Raw genomic sequence first — 17,049 nt, 5'->3', positions numbered from 1 at the left:
AAACAACTTATCCCAATCCACCCTACCTAGATCCTTTCTCATTTCCACAAAATTGGCCTTTCTCCAACTTAGAACCTCCACACGAGGACCAGACCTATCCTTATCCATAATTATCTTGAAACTAATTGCATTATGATCACTGGACCCAAAACGCTCACCTACACATACTTCTGTCACCTGACCTGTCTGGTTCCCTAATAGGAGATCAAGTATTGCATTCTCTCTCGTTGGTACCTCTATATATTGATTTAGAAAACTTTCCTGAACACATCTGACAAATTCCAATCCATCCAACCCTTTCACAGTGTGGGAGTCCCAGTCAATATGTGGAAAGTTAAAATCCCCTACTATTACAACTTTCTGTTTCTTACATCGGTCTGCTATGTCACTACAGATTTGTTCCTCCAATTCTCTCTGACTATTGGGTGGTCTATAATACAACCTTATTAGTGTGGTCACACCTTTCCTGTTCCTCAGCTCCACCCATACGGCCTCTGTAGACGAGCCCTCCGGGCTGTCCTGTCTACGCACAGCCGTGATCTGTTCCCTGACCAGTAATGCCGCTCCTCCCCCTTTCATCCCTCCCCCTCTATCACGTCTGAAATAATGGAAGCCCGGAACATTAAGCTGCCAGTCCTGCCCCTCCTTCAACCATATCTCACTAATAGCAATAACATCGTAATCCCACGTGCCAATCCACGCCCTAAACTCATCCGCCTTACCTTGCATTGAAATAGATGCACCTGAGAACATTTCTATCACGTACAAACCTTTGATTTCTGTCCATACCTGCAGACCTCGCACAATCATTTCCTCCTCACTTTCTTCTCTAACACTCTGGTTCCCCTCCCCCTGCAAATCCTTGATCTTGACCTTGGTCTTGCTGATGTTGAGTGCAGGGCTGTTGTTGCAACACCACTCAACCAGCTGATCCACCTCACTCCTGTACACCGCCTCATCAACATCAAAGATTCTGCCAACAACAGCAGTGTCATCAGCAAATTTATAGATGGCGTTTGAGCTGTGCCTAACCACACAGTCATGAGTGTAGAGAGAGTAGAGCGGGGGCTAAGCACGCATCCTTGAGGTGCACCTGTGTTGATTGTCAGCGAGGAGGTGATGTTACTACCAATCCGCACTGACTGTGGTCTCCCAATAAGGAAGTCAAGGATCCAGTTGCAGAAGGAGGTACAGAGGCTCAGGCTTTGAAGCTTGTCGATCAGTACTGAGGGGATGATGGTGTTGAACGCCGAGCTGTAATCAATAAACAGCAGCCTGATGCATGTATTGCTGTTGTCTAGGTGCTCCAAAGCCGAGTGGAGAGCCAGTGAGATTGCACCTGCTGTAGACTTGTTGCGGCGGGAGGCAAATTGCAGCGGGTCCAGGTCCTTGCTTAGGCAGGAGTTAATTCTAGCCATGAACAACCTCTCAAAGCACTTCATCACAGTAGATGTGAGTGCTCCCGGGCGATAGTCATTGAGGCAGCTCACCCTGCTCTTCTTGGGCACCGGTATGATTGATGCCCTTTTGAAACAGGTGGGAACCTCTGACTGCAGCAGTGAAAGGTGAAGATGCCCTTGAACATTCCAGACAGTTGGTTGGCACAGGTTTTCAGTACCTGGCCAGGTGCACCGTCAGGGCCTGATGCCTTGCAAGGGTTTATGCTTTTGAAGGATGTTCTGACATCAGCCTCCGAGACAGGGTCGCCAGATGCTGTGGGGACTCACACAGGTGTAGTGTTATTCTCCCTTTCAAAGAGTGCATAAAAGTGCCTCAAGAAGGCGGCATCCATCACTAAGAACCCTGACCATTCGGGACATGCCCGCTTCTTGTTACTACCATTGGGGAGGAGGTACAGGAGCCTGAAGACCCACACTCAATGATTCAGGAACAGCTTCTTCCCCTCCACCATCAGATTTTTGAATGGTCCATGAACCCATGAACACTACCGCGTTATTCCTCTTTTGCACTATTTATTTATTTTTGTAACTCATAGTAATTTTTATGTCTTTATGTCTTGCACTGTTTGGCTGCCGCAGAACACCACATTTCACGACATATGTCAGTGATAATAAACCTGATTCTGACCTGCCTCGAGTACAGCAGCCCTGAGAGCACCTCACACCCGATGACCAAGTTCTCCCCAGTTATTGAGAGGGAGCGCTGTTTTCACAGTCCCAATTTTTCCTTGGCCTTTCCTATCCTCTCCAGCTACTTCTTGTTACATGCCTCGGCCTCTCCGAACCAGATCCCCAGCACCTTCAGGTAGTCAGACCTGATGGCGAAGGTGACGTTGGATCAGTTGGTCTGGGTGCCGAAGAGCATGGCCTCGCTCTTCCTGTGGTTGACTCTGGTCCCCGATGCCAACTCAAACTGGACGCAGATGCTGATCAATCCGCAAACTGACCGTGGGTCCCATCAGGAGACGGTGACGTTGTCCATGTACAGAGAGGTTTTGACCTGGGTGCCCCCACTGCCTGGCAACGTCACCCCTCTGATGCTCTCGTCCTTCCTGATGGATTTGGCAAAGGGTTCTATGCAACACACGAACAAGATGGGGGAGAGGACAGCCCTGCCTGACTCCAGACCTGATGGCGACACTATCTGTCTCCCACCCTTTGATATGGACGGCGCTACGGATGTCTGTGAAGAGCAGTTGGATCCAATTCCTGATTCCCTCCCCAAAACCTAGTTTGGAGAGCACGTCCATCATGTACGTGTGATATGTCGAAGGCCTTCTCCTGGTCCAAGCTGACCAGGCAGGTGTCCACCCCTCTGTCCTGCATGTACCCGATGGTATCCCTGAGCAGCACAAGGCCGTCAGAGATTTTGCTGCCAGGTACAGCACAGGTTTGGTCTGGGTGGATCACCTGTCCCAGAGCAGACTTCACCCAGCTGGCAATGGCCTTGGACAGGATCTTATAATCTACATTCAACAGTGAGATGGGTCTCCAATTCCTGATGTCCTCTGTCTCCCCCTTCTGCTTGTTGATGAGGGTGATGGTGTCCCTCCTCGTGGAGTCTGACATGCTGCTAGCCTGAAGCACAGCGTTGTACACTTCCAGAAGTCCAAGGCCATCCAGTCCCACAGAGCCGAAAACAACTCAGCCGGTAAGCTGGCTCTTCACCTCTCGGAGTTCCTCCCTCACATCCACGCCCCTCAAAGTCCATCTGGAGTAGGCACAATTCCTCTGACCCTGTCTTGCTTTCTGAACAATTCTGAGGATGAAGAACCTCTTGATGTTCTCCTTGGTTGCCTCCCACCAGTGCATCGAGGAGTCAAAGAGGGGCTTCGCGGTTCTCCAACCTGTGTAATCCCTCTGTAGTCCCTCAATGTTCTCTGGGATCAGCAGCTTGATGTTAAACTTCCATGACCCCCTGCCTGCCTTCAGGTCCTCCTGTGGGTGACAGGAGGCTTGAAGGAGGCAGTGGTCAGAGAACACCAGCATGACGTCGGTGGATCTGACCGTGACTAGCTCGAACATGAAGAAGAAGTTGATCTGGGACGGTACGGAGCTGCCCATTCTGGTCCAAGTGTGTTGCGGCTGTGCTCCACCTGCAGGGGTGCTGAAGGTGTCGCACAACTTGGCCTCTTTAACCGTTCCCATCAGGAGTCTGGAGGTTCTGTCCACTGCCCTGTTGGCACTACCCGATTGTCCAGCCACATCAATGATGCAGTTGAAGTCACCGGACAACAACTGGCTGGAAAATCACCAGCAGTGGTGGGACCTGCCGGAGGATGGCCAGCCACTCGCCCAGCATGGGCGAGGTGTACACGTTAATTAACCGGTACTTCACGTCTGCCACGAGGAGCTGCACCCCCCCCCCCCCCCACCAACTCTTTGACTTCAGTGATTGAGGAGTGACTTCCCCACAGCAGAATCCCTAGGCTGGATGTGCAACTATCATTCCAATGCGCCCCCACCCTGCTGACCATACAGATAATCCATGGGATCACCATCACCACCACCACCACCGCGGACGCTTGTGGAGGTGTGGCAGCCCACACCCCTGTAGAAAGGTCACCTCTGCCTGGACCTTGGCCAGATATTGCAAGGCTTCGCACAGAGCATGTTTAGTGAGGCCAGTTTATTTGTTCAGGGTTCCCAGACAGGGATTAGATGGGCGACATGGGCAGATGGAGGGAGGGACAGGGATGGGGGGAGATGGGGGGGAAACTGACGGTGGGGGGAGATGGAGGGACTGGGATGGGAGACTGACGGGGGGGGGGGGGGGGGGGGGGAGAAGATGGAGGGTTGCGTGGGCCGAGTGTCCGGAACTCGGCGAGTGGTGAAGTTTGGGGAAAGTTTATTCCGGGGCGGGCTCTCGGGCGGGTGTCACTTCTCCGCCCGTTTCCGCTTGGTTCAGAGGGAAAGTTAGTCGGAGGGTGAGCGCTTGGAGCCCGCCGGCCGGCCGGCGGCAGGATGATGAAGCCGGACGGGAAGGTGGTGATCCTGGGCGATGTGAACGTGGGTAAGAGCTCGTTGCTGCAGCGTTACACCGAGCGCCGCTTCCAGGACACCCTCAGCACGGTGGGCGCTGCCTTCTACCTCAAGCACTGGGGCAACCACAGTATCTCCATCTGGGACACGGCGGGTGAGACGTGGGCGCGGGGGGTGGGTGCGTGGAGTGCAGGGTTGTGAGTGGCGGGGAGGAGTTAGTGTTGGGTGTTGAGAGTGGGGGATATGGGGTGGGGGAGTTGTGGGGGTGGGTCTATTGGGGGAGGTGTGTGGTGGGGGAGGTGGGGATGTGTGGGGGGGAGGTGGGGTGGGTGTGTTGGAGGGTGGGGGGAAGTGGGTGGGTGTGTTGGAGGGTGGGGGGGAAGTGGGTGGGTGTGGGGGAGGTGGTGTGGGTGGGAGGGTGTGGGGGTAGGTGTGTGGGAGGGTGTGTGGGAAGGTGTGGGAGGGTGGGGGTGGGTGTGTTGGAGGGTGGGGGGAAGTGGGTGGGTGTGTTGGAGGGTGGGGGGGAAGTGGGTGGGTGTGGGGGAGGTGGTGTGGGTGGGAGGGTGTGGGGGTAGGTGTGTGGGAGGGTGTGTGGGAAGGTGTGGGAGGGTGGGGGTGGGTGTGTGGGAAGGTGTGGGAGGGTGGGGGTGGGTGTGTGGGAGGGTGGGAGGAGGTGGGGTGGGTGTGTGGGAGGGTGTGTTGGGGGAGGTGGGGTGGGTGTGTTTGGGGAGGTGGGAGGTGGGGAGGGTGTGGGGGGAGGTGGGATGGGTGTGTGGGTGGATGTGTGGGGGGGTGGATGTGTGGGGTGGGAGGTGGGGATGTGTGTGGGGAGTGAGGAGCTGCTGGGGGCTCTGTCACAGTGTAAGATCCCACGGATCAGGAGATTGCTGATGCTGGAATCTGGAACAACACACAGTCAGCTGGAGGGACTCAGCAGGTCGAGCAGGCGTCTGCAGGGGGAGAAGCATTGTTGACGTTTTGGGTTGAATCAGGAATGAGAGTGGAGGGAGTCCACCAATCATCTCGGGCTCCTGTCTCAACACTCTTTCCTCCCCTTCTGTCCTGATAGAGGGTTTTGACCCAAAATGTTGATGATACCATTCCCCTCCCGATCCCGGGACACGGGTTCCTCTGGAACCCCCAGCGGCTCTCCAGGGATTGCCTGATGGGGAGGTTGTCAGCTTTGATCTCACCACAAATGTAATCATTACTCTACCAAACCTGTAAATCCCCTGTAAGACCACCCTGGCTGCCTTGTTCCAGATACAGAGGGAGCTCCACCCTATGGGAGTGTATGGTCCTTGACCAGTTTCTCTACAGCAGGGCTCATGGTTATTATCACTGTACTGTCTTGGGAGCTAGCTACGCACTCTGCATTATCTACAGCGAGACCAGACAGTGAAATAATTTCATCGGCTGTGAAGCCCCAGGTGCAGGAGCAGGGCTAGAGAAATGCAAGCGTTTCTTCCTGGGGGAGTGACTGGGGTTGGGGGGTGAGGGAGAGTGACTGGTGGTGGGGGGAGGTACTGAAAGGGTGGCCCAGGAGTGAGTGTGGTTGCAGCTCCTGCAGCCGTGTAATCCTGGTGAAGAATTCCCAGTCAGTGTTCATGGTTTTCCGGGTTTGCAGACCAGCATCCAACCCTCTCTGTACAAATGCAAAATACTGCAGGTGCTGGAAACCTGAAATAAAAACAGTGTTGGAAATATTCAGCAGGTCAGGCAGCAGCTGTGGAGAGAGAAGCAGAGTTAATGTCATGGGTGAATGACCTTTTATCAAACTGCTCCATTGAAGAGTCATCAACCTGAAATATTGACCCAGTTTCTCCCTCCACAGATGCTGCCTGACCTGCTGAGTGTTTTCTGTGTACATTTGGGTCAGAAGTGTGCTCAGCATCAGGATATTTACTGAGCTGGACCGCCTGCACTCTGTCACTTGTCACTTACCAACTACTCTGGCAGTTTGGGGAGGGAGCTGTTGTTGCTCTGGTTTTCAGACTGGTTATTCCAGACTTTTACAAGGCAAGACGGGGGTGACTGCTAGGTGGAAGGTGCAGCAGTCTTTGGTGCTTAGCTCGTCCTTGAAGTGAATTGGGCACCTGAAACGTGTTCCTGTGGCACCTGAAACATTCTGGAGTGCATCACAGCAAAGTGACAGAGATAATTTAACCTCAAACAACATGGGGACTAAAACCTTGGGCAAAGAGTTGGGCTAAGAAGCAGTAACCTAGTGAGGTGGTGAGATTTATGGAGAGGATTCAAGAGCTTGGGTGTAAACAATCTTACACATAGCAACACAGGAGGAAGCCATGGCCCATCCAATCCATGCTGGTTCCCAGGGATCAGTCCCTTAATTCCTTGTGGCCAGGCCACTTGTTCTCTCTCACAGGCCCATCAATTCCCCTTTAATTCTTTTGACACTCACCTACATGGGGCAGTTTGCAGCGGCCATTTAACCTCCCAGCACGTGTGGGAGGAAACTGAAGCATCTGGAGGAAATGTGCATGGTCATGGGGAGAATGTGCAAACTCCACACAGACAGCAGTAGAAGTTGGGATCGAACCCAGGTCCTCGGAGCTGTGAGGCAGTGGCTCTACCACTGCACCACTGTCTGGAGGTGACATGGAAAGGCTTTCTGTGGCAGGGTGCAGTGAAGTGCTGCTGCTGTCGGAATTGATTATCTTAGTGCGGACGTGGTCTGCAGCCCATCAATTCCGTGCTGAGGCAGGATGCAGTACGGGTCTTGGGAGCAGACTTTGTAACAGAGATTGGGCATAGATCCAATCTTCCTGACGTTTTACTCCTGACTTACTCCTGTTCAACGTCCTCAAGACTGAGGTTCCCTATCAAACTGCCCCAGCTACGCCCACACTGCCCTCTGACAGTGCAGCTTCAAAACAAGAATGGGGACCACTCCTGATATCTTGGGAGCCACCTCTCAGCAAAGGCGGATACCGGTGAGGGAATTCCCTGTTGCCTTTGTCCAACTGAGGAAAAGGCTGTTTGAAGAACTAGACCTCAAACTGTCTATAAGCTTGTGGTCTATCAGGCAGCACTGATCCCTGCCCTCCCATATGCTTCGGGGACCTGGACTACCTACAGCAGCATGGAGAGATACCACAAAATCCAGGGGAAGGATAAATGAGCCACCGTCAGTGTCCTCCCCTGGGCTAGCATCCCCAGTGTTTGGTTCCTGGGCAAGGCCACGTTGGTGGCTCTCTCCAGATCTCCAACCAGGAGCAGATTACCAGGCGGACGGGAACAGGTTGAAGGATGGGCTCAGAGTCACCTTGAAAACAAGGTGATTCCTGGGAATTCCTGGCCCATCAACATTCAAAGTGAAGGAACATTCGGGATGGCACAGAGAACCTTGAATCCGGTCCTTGGGAGCACCCAGAAGCTCAGGGTAAATGGTGACAGACCATATCAGTTACCACAATCCACCCCACCAAGTGCCCTGCCGCACTTGTGGCAGAGTCTGTGTATCTCAGAGGACCTTTCAGCCAGCTCAAATCCACACGTCTATAGTGGAAGGTAACTCTTCCGCAACCCTGAGGTACCCTGCCAGTGGAAGAGGAGTGGTGGGACATTGGGCTTCATCAGAAGGTCCTGAGTTCAAACCCCGCACCAGAGACTTGAATGCTGGATAATTGGGACTGGGAGACCATTTTGATGGCTTATCTCTGGCTCACATTTTTGTTGTGGACTTCCCCACCAGAGGAAATGCCTTCTCTGTCTCCAGACTCTCAGCACAGTATCTCTTCTGCACTGTACCATTCCAGGAATTGACTGTCACTTTTGCTGACCTTGGAGGTTACATTTTGGAAGCAGCTGTGTGGTGCTTGGGAGGGTGGCGGATCCTAACAGCAAAACCTTCCTCCTTCTACAGTCAACACTTTGACTGTAGTCACAGCTTGTTCTGAGTTGTGCTCTTGAACACTGGACTGATTACGGGATGCAGTGCGTGGGTTGGGAGCGGTTTACTTGGTGCCGCTGCCCACTGAAGCCCATTCACTCCCAGTGATTGGGTAGCGGAGTAATTATTCTCTGGGGCTGTGTGTTTGATTAAATCCCCGGTGGCTGTGAGACAGAGTTGGCAGCAATGGGAAACCAGTAAAATGAGCTCTGGCCTTTTCCTGACAGGACTGACTAAGGAAGTTTCCTTTTACTGTACCGTGAGTCCATGAGACACTCCACTGCTCACACACAAGTCCAGTGCCTCTTTGTGTAAATGCTTCTGATTCTGTTTTGACTCATGACGGAAATGCTAATTGTGCAATGTTCTGTCTGTTGGAGACTGAAGCCACAGATTGTTTTAAAGCTGTTTCTCCACCTCTGCACTGGTCACAAGACCTGACTGGGACTGTTTTATTTGCCAGCAGCTTGTTACAACATCCTCACAAGACTCCTGTTCCCACGCGGCTTGTTGCTGGAAATTACAATCACCACCCCGCACCCCCCCCCCCCCCCCCCCCAAAGTCAGTGCCAGAGGGAAGCTGGGGCACAGGAACCCAGACTTTGGGAATCAATGGGCAGGAAGCAAGTGAGATCTCAGGGCAGGAATGCAGAAGTGAGAGATGTAATTCAGTAAAACTCTGGCCAGACTTAACTGGAGAACTTGTCCCGTGACCTTCTTACGAGTCCCAAATCACTTCACCCATGACTCTGCTGCACTGGTTGTCACTGGGGGCTCTGAGCTTTGCCATGGGTTGGGAGGAAGGTGCTGCCCAAGGGATAACAGGATACATTCTGCTCAAAGTGGGCAGGGAGTCCATCTCCCCCAGCATGCTGAGGTGGCCCATTATCACCACCATGTCCAGAGTGTCACTAGGACACCCTGAGTCTCTGAACTCACCCACTGTATTGCAGAGAAGTGTCCCTGATGTCACAGAGCTGCATTGTATTGATCCCTGGGTCATCGCCTGTCCTTCAGCACCAGCAGATTATTCCATGGTGCTTGGCTTTGCATTGTGCCACCTTTCTGTGAACTCTGACAGAGGCAGCATTGGGCCCAGCTTCTCCCCACGCCCCCCCCCCCCCCACCACATAGGGTCCAGCTCCCCTGCCCCTGCTCTTCCCCACCCCCCTGCACCAGCCCCTGCTTCCCCCCCCCACCAACCCCCCCCCCTGTCCTGGGGAGGTTTTACTGCTCACCTCCCTCTCTGCCCTTTCACTTGGGGCATCCTTGGATCCGCCTGTAACTGTGCCATGATCACCACCCCAGCTCTGAAGAGGGCTGTGCCTTCTTGTGCTCTCCTCTCAGGTTGTCCCCTCTCCTCCAGTAATGGAACTGTAGCCATCGGTGGCTGGGAGTGGCCCAGAGCCCACCCGACCTGTGGTCTCATTCAGTGGGGCCGGTGCACCCCATAGTGTGAGTATCCCTGGAGCTATCACTGCCCAGTGCCACGATTCCCAGGAACACAGTCCCTCTCTCCTAGTGACTCAGTCACTCCGTGCCACAGAGCTGGCACATGGTGTTGGTCCATTACCGTGAAGGAACTGGACCCACCTGTCCCTACGGCCAACCCAACAGGTCATCTAGTCCCTACGTGGGAGAGTCCCTCCTGTACAGGCACCCAATGCCACGTTCTCTGTGTCGACAGAGAGAGCACAAGGTGTTTCCAATCACCTTCACCTCGAGAACCTTAAAATAAGTGCCAGGACATGTCGGGGTGACCCTGGATCACAGTGGGAAGCTGGATCTTTCTCCGACAAGGCTGTTCATAGAATAATTGAAAATTAATTATGTAAAGGGAGGCCATGTGGCCCATCATGTTGGTGTTGGATGAAAAGGAACAGTCTAATCTCACTCCCAGCCCTGCAGGTCATGAATCTTCACGTGTTCTGTTGAAACGTAGAGAATGTTTCTGTCACCCAACCCCTCAGCGAGCAAGTTCCAGGTGCCGCCACCCTTGGGGTGAAAACGCTTCTCCTCATCTCCCTTCGAATCCTTCTACTAATTGCTTTGTGCCTCTGCGTTTTGAGGCCTTATTTTCTTCCTGTATGTAGAACCCTCATAATGTCACACACCGGAGTTGGATCTCCCCTTCCTCTGTTACCAGGACAATAACCCAAGCCTCTCCAATCGTTCCTTGGCTAAACCCTGAATCTCCTCTGCACCTTCTCCGGTACAGTCACATGACCAGGCTGGGGATCCATGTGAAATGCCAGATCTGGGATTGCTGGACTAGTCCCGCGATTGTGGTTGGGAAATGGGGTGGGGAGGTGGTGCTGGTACAGACCTCATTGCATGGCAGTGCCCGAGAGTCCTACAATATAGAAACAGGCCCTTCAGCCCACTGTTCATGCTGTCCCTTTTACCCCAATCCCCACATTCCCACCAGCTCCCTCAGATTCTACCCCCACCCTACGTACTAGGGGCAATTTACAGCGGCCAATTAACCCACTGACCCGCACATCTTCATGATGTGGGAGGGAACCAGAGCACTTGTGGGTGGGGGGGTGGGTGGTGGGGTTGGTGGGGGTTGGCCCATGTGGTCACAGGGAGAACATGCAAACTCCACACAGGTAGCACCACAGGTCAGGATTGAACCCGGGTCCCTGGTGCTGTCAGGTAGCGGCACTACCTGCTGTTACCACTCCGCTGCCCAGAATTGGACCTGATGGGCTGAACAGCCCGTCCTCGTTTCTTTGGATAAGGAACACTGAGCAAGCTGAGGTGCCATAGAACTTTGCACAAGTTTGGCAGGACAATCTTCGACTTGTTCCCTCTGGTCTGGTGAAATTCTCCTTCCAATCTTGCACAAGACTTCCACAGGTATTTAAATAAAGGCACTAAACTCATTGTTTCTGGGGCTGGACGGCCCAGTTAAACCTGGAGATCAGGTGACTGGGAGTGGTTGAGATCTAGCTGTTTGTGTGGACACAGTTTAAGGTTACACTGAACTGTAAACGTCACTGGCTACAGTTTACAAACTTAACAAAAGTACAAACTAGCTGTGCGTCATTGAGGACAAAGATTTGGATGTCCCAGTCCCGGGCCTGAAAGTCAATGCCGAGTAAAAGCCAGGATGGTGATTTACAGGGACGCAGACTTTATCAAGCCCCAGTTGGAAATGTGTGTCCAGTTCAGAGCACCCATGGCAGGGAGAGGTCCCAGACTCAGGGAGGGTGCGGAGGAGGTTTACTGGAGCAGCCTCAGAGTGAGGAACTTCAGTACAACAGGGAGACTGGAGAAACTGGGGCACATCTCCCTGGAACAGGGAAGGTTAAGGGGAGATTTAATGGAGGTGTTCAAAACCAGGAGGGGTTTTGCTGAAGAAACTGTTCCTGGGGCAGGAGAGTTGGTGACCAGAGGAGATGGAATGAAGGGTAGAAGGACCAGAGGGGAGTGTTTTCACACAGCGAGTTGCTGTGATCTGGAACATGCTGCCTGAAAGGGCAGTGGGAGGGGATTCAATGGGAACTTTCCAAAGGGAACTGGGGGAGTAATGGAAGGGCTGTGGGAGGGAGTAGGGGAGTGGGACTAATGGAGAACTCTCTGAATGGAAATGGACAGTCAACATTTCAGGTCAAGACCCAAAACATCGACTGTCCATTTCCCTCCACAGACGCTGTCTGACCCGCTGAGTACCTCCAGCAGTTTGTGTGTTGCTCCAGATTCCAGCCTCTGCCGGCTCTCGTGTGGAGAATCTCATGGTCAGCACGGCTCCTCTGTCTATGGTTCTCTTTATTTCCAACTCTGTAAAAACAGGAATTGAACCGAGGACCAGAATACCTTTGTGGTAAAGCTCTCTTTAGTGCAATGTCTAACACTGTTGGAGAAAGCCTTCTCGTGGGTTGTGTGAGGAGGGGACAGATTTGGCATTCGACAGGTAGGCTGGAGTTTCACTGGCTCCACGTAGATCCTCAAACATCTCCTGGATGTGGCAGCACAGTTGGGGAACATTCACTAGGAGGAGGTACAAACAGTGACCTCTTGGACCTTCTGACTGTGTGGAGTTTGTATTCTTGGGCTTCAGCCCCAGTCAGCTGTCATTTGGAAGTGCACTCTGTACAGTGAGTGTGTGTCGGACTGTGAGCGCTGATGTCCATGAGTAAGTGACCCACACACCCAACCACAGAGCACCGGTGCTAAAGGAGGTGATGCTGAGGTGTGTGGACATGGTTCCTTGGCACAGTTGTCACACCAGCAGCAAGGACAAGCTCACTGGCTCTGGGACGGTGGGACAGGGGTTCCTGAGAGGCTTGGTGATGTCCTGTCCTCCTGACCCACCCTGGCTCCCAGCGTGGCAACACCCCCACCATGGGGTTCAGTCCCTTCACATCCTCCTTCAGCTCCAAGCCCCACACCCCCTCTGATCTCCACCGTTCCAGCCCCTTGCTATTCTCCACTTCCTGAGCTCTGGAGCTCCCTCTCCCCAAACCCCTACACTTCAGCCCCTCTATGGTGTTATATAAATGGTAGTTGTCATTGCGATGGAGGAAGCAGTCCCCTCGGGGGCTGGGGGATTCCGTTGGAGGGAGCTCAGACCTCCCACTCCCTCGCCCATGCAGGCTGAACACTGGGAGTCCGTGACAAACACCAGACCCCACCCCCCCCACCCAGGAGAGGGGAGAACTCCCAACACCCTACATGCCTTTCACACCCTCTGCCTCGCCACCCCTCCCCACCAGAACGTCCGTGGGAATCCCTCTCCCCTCGGTTTCCATTGGTGCCGTAATCTCCTGCTGAGCAGTGTGATGCCACATGCGGTGCACCAGCTGATCTGACCAAGTCCTTCACCTGGTGCCACAACCTCTTATACAGTTTGCTCCATAACTATGTTCATGGCACCTCCTTTGAGGGATCCCTCTGCTCCGCTCCAGGATTCCATGTGCATGTCCCCATCCAAATTAGACCTATACCCAGCTCCGTGGCAACCTCTTGACCAACCCTTTCCCTCCACTAAGCTCTTTCAGCAGATTCACCTGGATCAACAGGAAAAGCACTGGAGGAACTCAGCGGCTCCTGATGAAGGGTCTCGACCCAAAACGCTGACCTTCCATTTCCCTCCACAGATGCTGCCTGACCCACCAAGTTCCTCCAGCATTTTGTGTGTTGCTCCAGATTTCAGCATTTATGCTCTATTGCGTCTCCGGGTTCACCAGGGTGTTGCCTGGGATGCCTGAGGAGAGACTGGAGAGGCTGGGTCTGTCCCCTCTGGAGTAGAGGGGTTTAGGAGAGGACCTGCTGAGATACATAACATTATGAGGGGTTAATTAGGGTAGACTGTGGCAAACATTCCCCTTGTCAGAGGTAGATAAAGCTATAGATTTAGGGTAAGGGGTAAGAAGTTTAGAGGGGATCTGAGGGGGGCCTTCTTCACCCAGAGAGTGGTGAGTACCTGGAATGCACTGCTGGAGAGAGTGGGGGAAGCAGAGTCACTGGTATTGGTATTTGTTTATCATGGTCACATGTATCAAGATACAGTGAAAAGCTTTTGTTTGCGTGTCATCCTGACGGATCATTCCGTACATAACTACTTTGAGGTAGTACAAAAGGGGGGAAAATGCAGAATCTAGTGTTGCAGTTACAGAGAGAGTGCAATGCAGGGAGACAAATCGAGTGCAGGGGCCGTGATAAGGTAGATTGTGATGTCAAGAATTCATCCTTTAGTCAATGAGAGGTCCGTTCAGGAGTCTTAAAATAGTGGGATAGAAGCTGTCCTTGAGCCTTTGGTATGTGCTTTCAGGCTTTTGTACCTTCTGCCTGATGGGAGAGGAGAGAAGAGAGAATATCTGTGGTGGGTGGGATCTTTGATTACGTCGGCTGCTTTACTGAGGCAGCAGGAAGTGTAGACAGAGTCCATGGAGGGGAGGCTGGTTTCCGTGATGCGCTGGGCTGTGTCCACATCTCTCTGCAGTTTCTTGCCGTCCCGAGCTGGGATGCATCTGGAGAGGATGCTTTCTGTGGTGCATCGATAAAAATTGGTGAGGGTTGATGGGGACATGCCAAATTTCTTCAGCCTCCTGAGGAAGTAGAGGTGCTGGTGAGCTTCCTTGCTCGTAGTGTCATTGTGATTGGAGCAGGACAGGTTGCTGATATTTGCACCCATTGCAGTGTTCAAGAAGTATCTACATGTTCAGGCACTTGAATTGCCCAGGCACAGAAGGCTGTGGCCCACGTTTTGGGAGGTGGGACTAATACGGATGGGTGCCCACTAGTTGGTGTGGACCTGGGTGCCTGTTTCCCTGCTGTATGACTCCATGTCCCGGTTTGCAACCTGTCTGTTGCTGTGTGTGGAAGCTGCGCGGTGATTCACCGCTGAGGTCAGGTCCAGGGGTGCTCGTTGGGCTGTGGGGTGGAGCTCGATGCTGTTGGAGGAGCTGCAGCTCCAGCAGCTGGATGGAAGTGGCAGAGGCCGCGGACCCCCTCCCCTCCCTGTGTCCGGGGGCGGGTGGGGTCGGGGGTACCCAGGTCCCGGAGTGTGGGCTGATGTCTGCCGCTCTCTCTCCCCCCCAGGCCGGGAGCAGTTCCACGGGCTGGGCTCCATGTACTGCAGGGGTGCAGCTGCCGTCATCCTGACCTATGACGTGACGAACCGGCAGAGTCTCTGGGAGCTGGAGGACCGCTTCCTGGCGCTCACCGACTCGGCGCTGCCCGGCTGCATCTTTGCCGTGGCCGGCAACAAGTGGGACCTGACAGAGGAGTGCGCGCAGGCGGAGGGGGAGGCGTGCCCCCGAGCACAGAGGCAGGTGAGGAGGGAGGACGCTATCCACCTGTACAACCAGCTGCTCAGGTACCGCATGCTGGAGGAGGGGGCGCTGCCTCCTGCCCACACCATGTGCTTCGAAACCAGCGCCAAGTCCGGCCACAATGTGGACCTGCTCTTCGAGACTGTCCTGGAGACGGTGGTGTCTGGAATGGCAAGCAAACCAAAGGAGCCGTCCCAGACTGTGGACCTGAGGCACAGCGCCAAACCGGAGCAGTCCCGGGCGACCTGCTGCACCTAGAACACCCTGTCCCTGTCCGGCGGTGCGGGGAGACTGCGTGCGGGATGGTCCCGCACAGAGGACGAGGCCACAGCGTGGTTTCCTTGTGGAACCAATGGAGTCACACCACTGCGTTCTAGAACATGGACATCCCGGGGCAGTGTCCTAGAGCACGTGTGTGTGGTGTTCTGGAACATGGATGTCCTGGGGCAGTGCCCTAGAGCACACACACGTGTGTGTGTGTGTGATGGGGTGTTCTAGAACTTGCGCCACCTAGGCCGGGCTGTTCTCGGGCTCACGGACAGGGACCCATGTGTTCCAGATCCCAGGTGGCCCGGGCCGTTGTTCTAGAACACACGTGAGCAGATGGGCACTGCGTTCTAGAGTGGGCATCGCAGCCCCGCTCCGGACTAGGAGACCCCTTCCGTCCCCGAACCACTGTAACTGGGAACATACATGATCCAGGCCACTGTGTCTAAAGGACACATGTCCCCTGGGGCCACTGCCTGCTGGAATACCAGGCAGGATGTTGGTGGTTGATGCACCAAGTGCTGGATCGCTTGGGAACATTGTCGCTCTAGACTTCACCCTGTGTTTTGGACCCGGTGGAAGTGAGTCTCCCATTCATGGTCCCCTGTAGCCAGCACTGAATTCCCAGTCACTGGTGTCAGAGGTTCATGTGACAGGCAACTGCTGCCCCGAGGATGTTGTGAACACCAACCTGATTGTGCCACCCTGCTCACGGTGGGGCTGAAACTGCACTGTGCGCATGATCAGATTATAATTTATCAAAACATCTTGCTTTAATTTAATTTTTAAACTGAATGTAAACACAACTTGTAATGTGAGGCCATTAATGTGATTAAGTTGTTTCCTAATTGATTGCCAACACTTCCCTGAATAATATTTTAAATGCCACTGTTACCAGACATGAACTTTAAATTCACTGTTGAATTCACCGGTGTCTGACCTTGGTGTGTCAAACAATACACTACCTGAAAGCGGTTTGTGCGCATTCCTTCAACAGAGATAACGTTTTGTGAGGTAACTGGTATTTACCACAGCTCTCTATTTCTGCTCTTCTGTCAATTGTCACAGGGGTTCCCAGTGCATTTGAAACCATTCAGCAGTCAGCAGTCTAAGCCAAATCACCTGGCCCCTTGTTGCCCTGAATCAGTGCCAGAAACGCTGCTGGATGTAATTCAACACTTGCCTTACTGACCATGGCTTGAAATAAAATTCTAAAATCTTAAACCTGGCAACAGGAACCATGGTTGACAAGAGACATAGAATATCTTGTCAAGAAGAAGAAAGAAGCTTACCTGAGGTTTAGAAGGCAAGGATCAGACAGGGCTTTGGAGTTACAAGGTAGCCAGGAGGGAGCTTAAGAATGGATTTAGGAGAGCTAGAAGTGGGCATGAGAGGTCCTTGGTGAGTAGGATCAAGAAAAACCCCAAGGTGTGGCACTATTTACAAGTAGAGACGAGTGTTAAAACCACATTAAAGAGTTACTTCTGGTAAAATACTTTTTAACCAGATCCCTGGTGGATCTGCTCTCCCCTCCTCCACCTATCACCACCTTGTGCCCATCCCACCTCCCCTCTTTTGTCCACCTATCACTGCTCTGCTTTTCCCTCCTATATACTGGGCTTCCCCTTTTCCTATCTTCAGTCCT

At 53.3% G+C, this 17,049-nt stretch overlaps 1 protein-coding gene across 2 annotated transcripts; it reads left to right on the top strand.

Annotated features, from left to right (window-relative positions):
* Positions 1-4,280: 4,280 nt before the first annotated feature.
* Positions 4,281-16,999, top strand: rab20 (RAB20, member RAS oncogene family). 2 transcript variants are annotated; one of them, XM_052026069.1, is made up of 2 exons: positions 4,281-4,473; positions 14,905-16,999. In XM_052026069.1, the coding sequence occupies exons 1-2, from the start codon at positions 4,425-4,427 to the stop codon at positions 15,393-15,395; spliced, it is 540 nt and encodes a 179-aa protein (XP_051882029.1). In that variant the 5' UTR covers positions 4,281-4,424; the 3' UTR covers positions 15,396-16,999. The 2 variants fall into 2 exon arrangements, with proteins under 2 accessions (XP_051882029.1, XP_051882028.1); XM_052026068.1 differs by having other exon boundaries at positions 4,281-4,596; positions 14,905-16,994.
* Positions 17,000-17,049: the final 50 nt, after the last annotated feature.

This window comes from Pristis pectinata, chromosome 11 (genome assembly GCF_009764475.1).
Source record: "Pristis pectinata isolate sPriPec2 chromosome 11, sPriPec2.1.pri, whole genome shotgun sequence".
Lineage (NCBI taxonomy): Eukaryota > Metazoa > Chordata > Chondrichthyes > Rhinopristiformes > Pristidae > Pristis > Pristis pectinata.
This window is presented reverse-complemented; position numbering and strand designations above follow the sequence as displayed.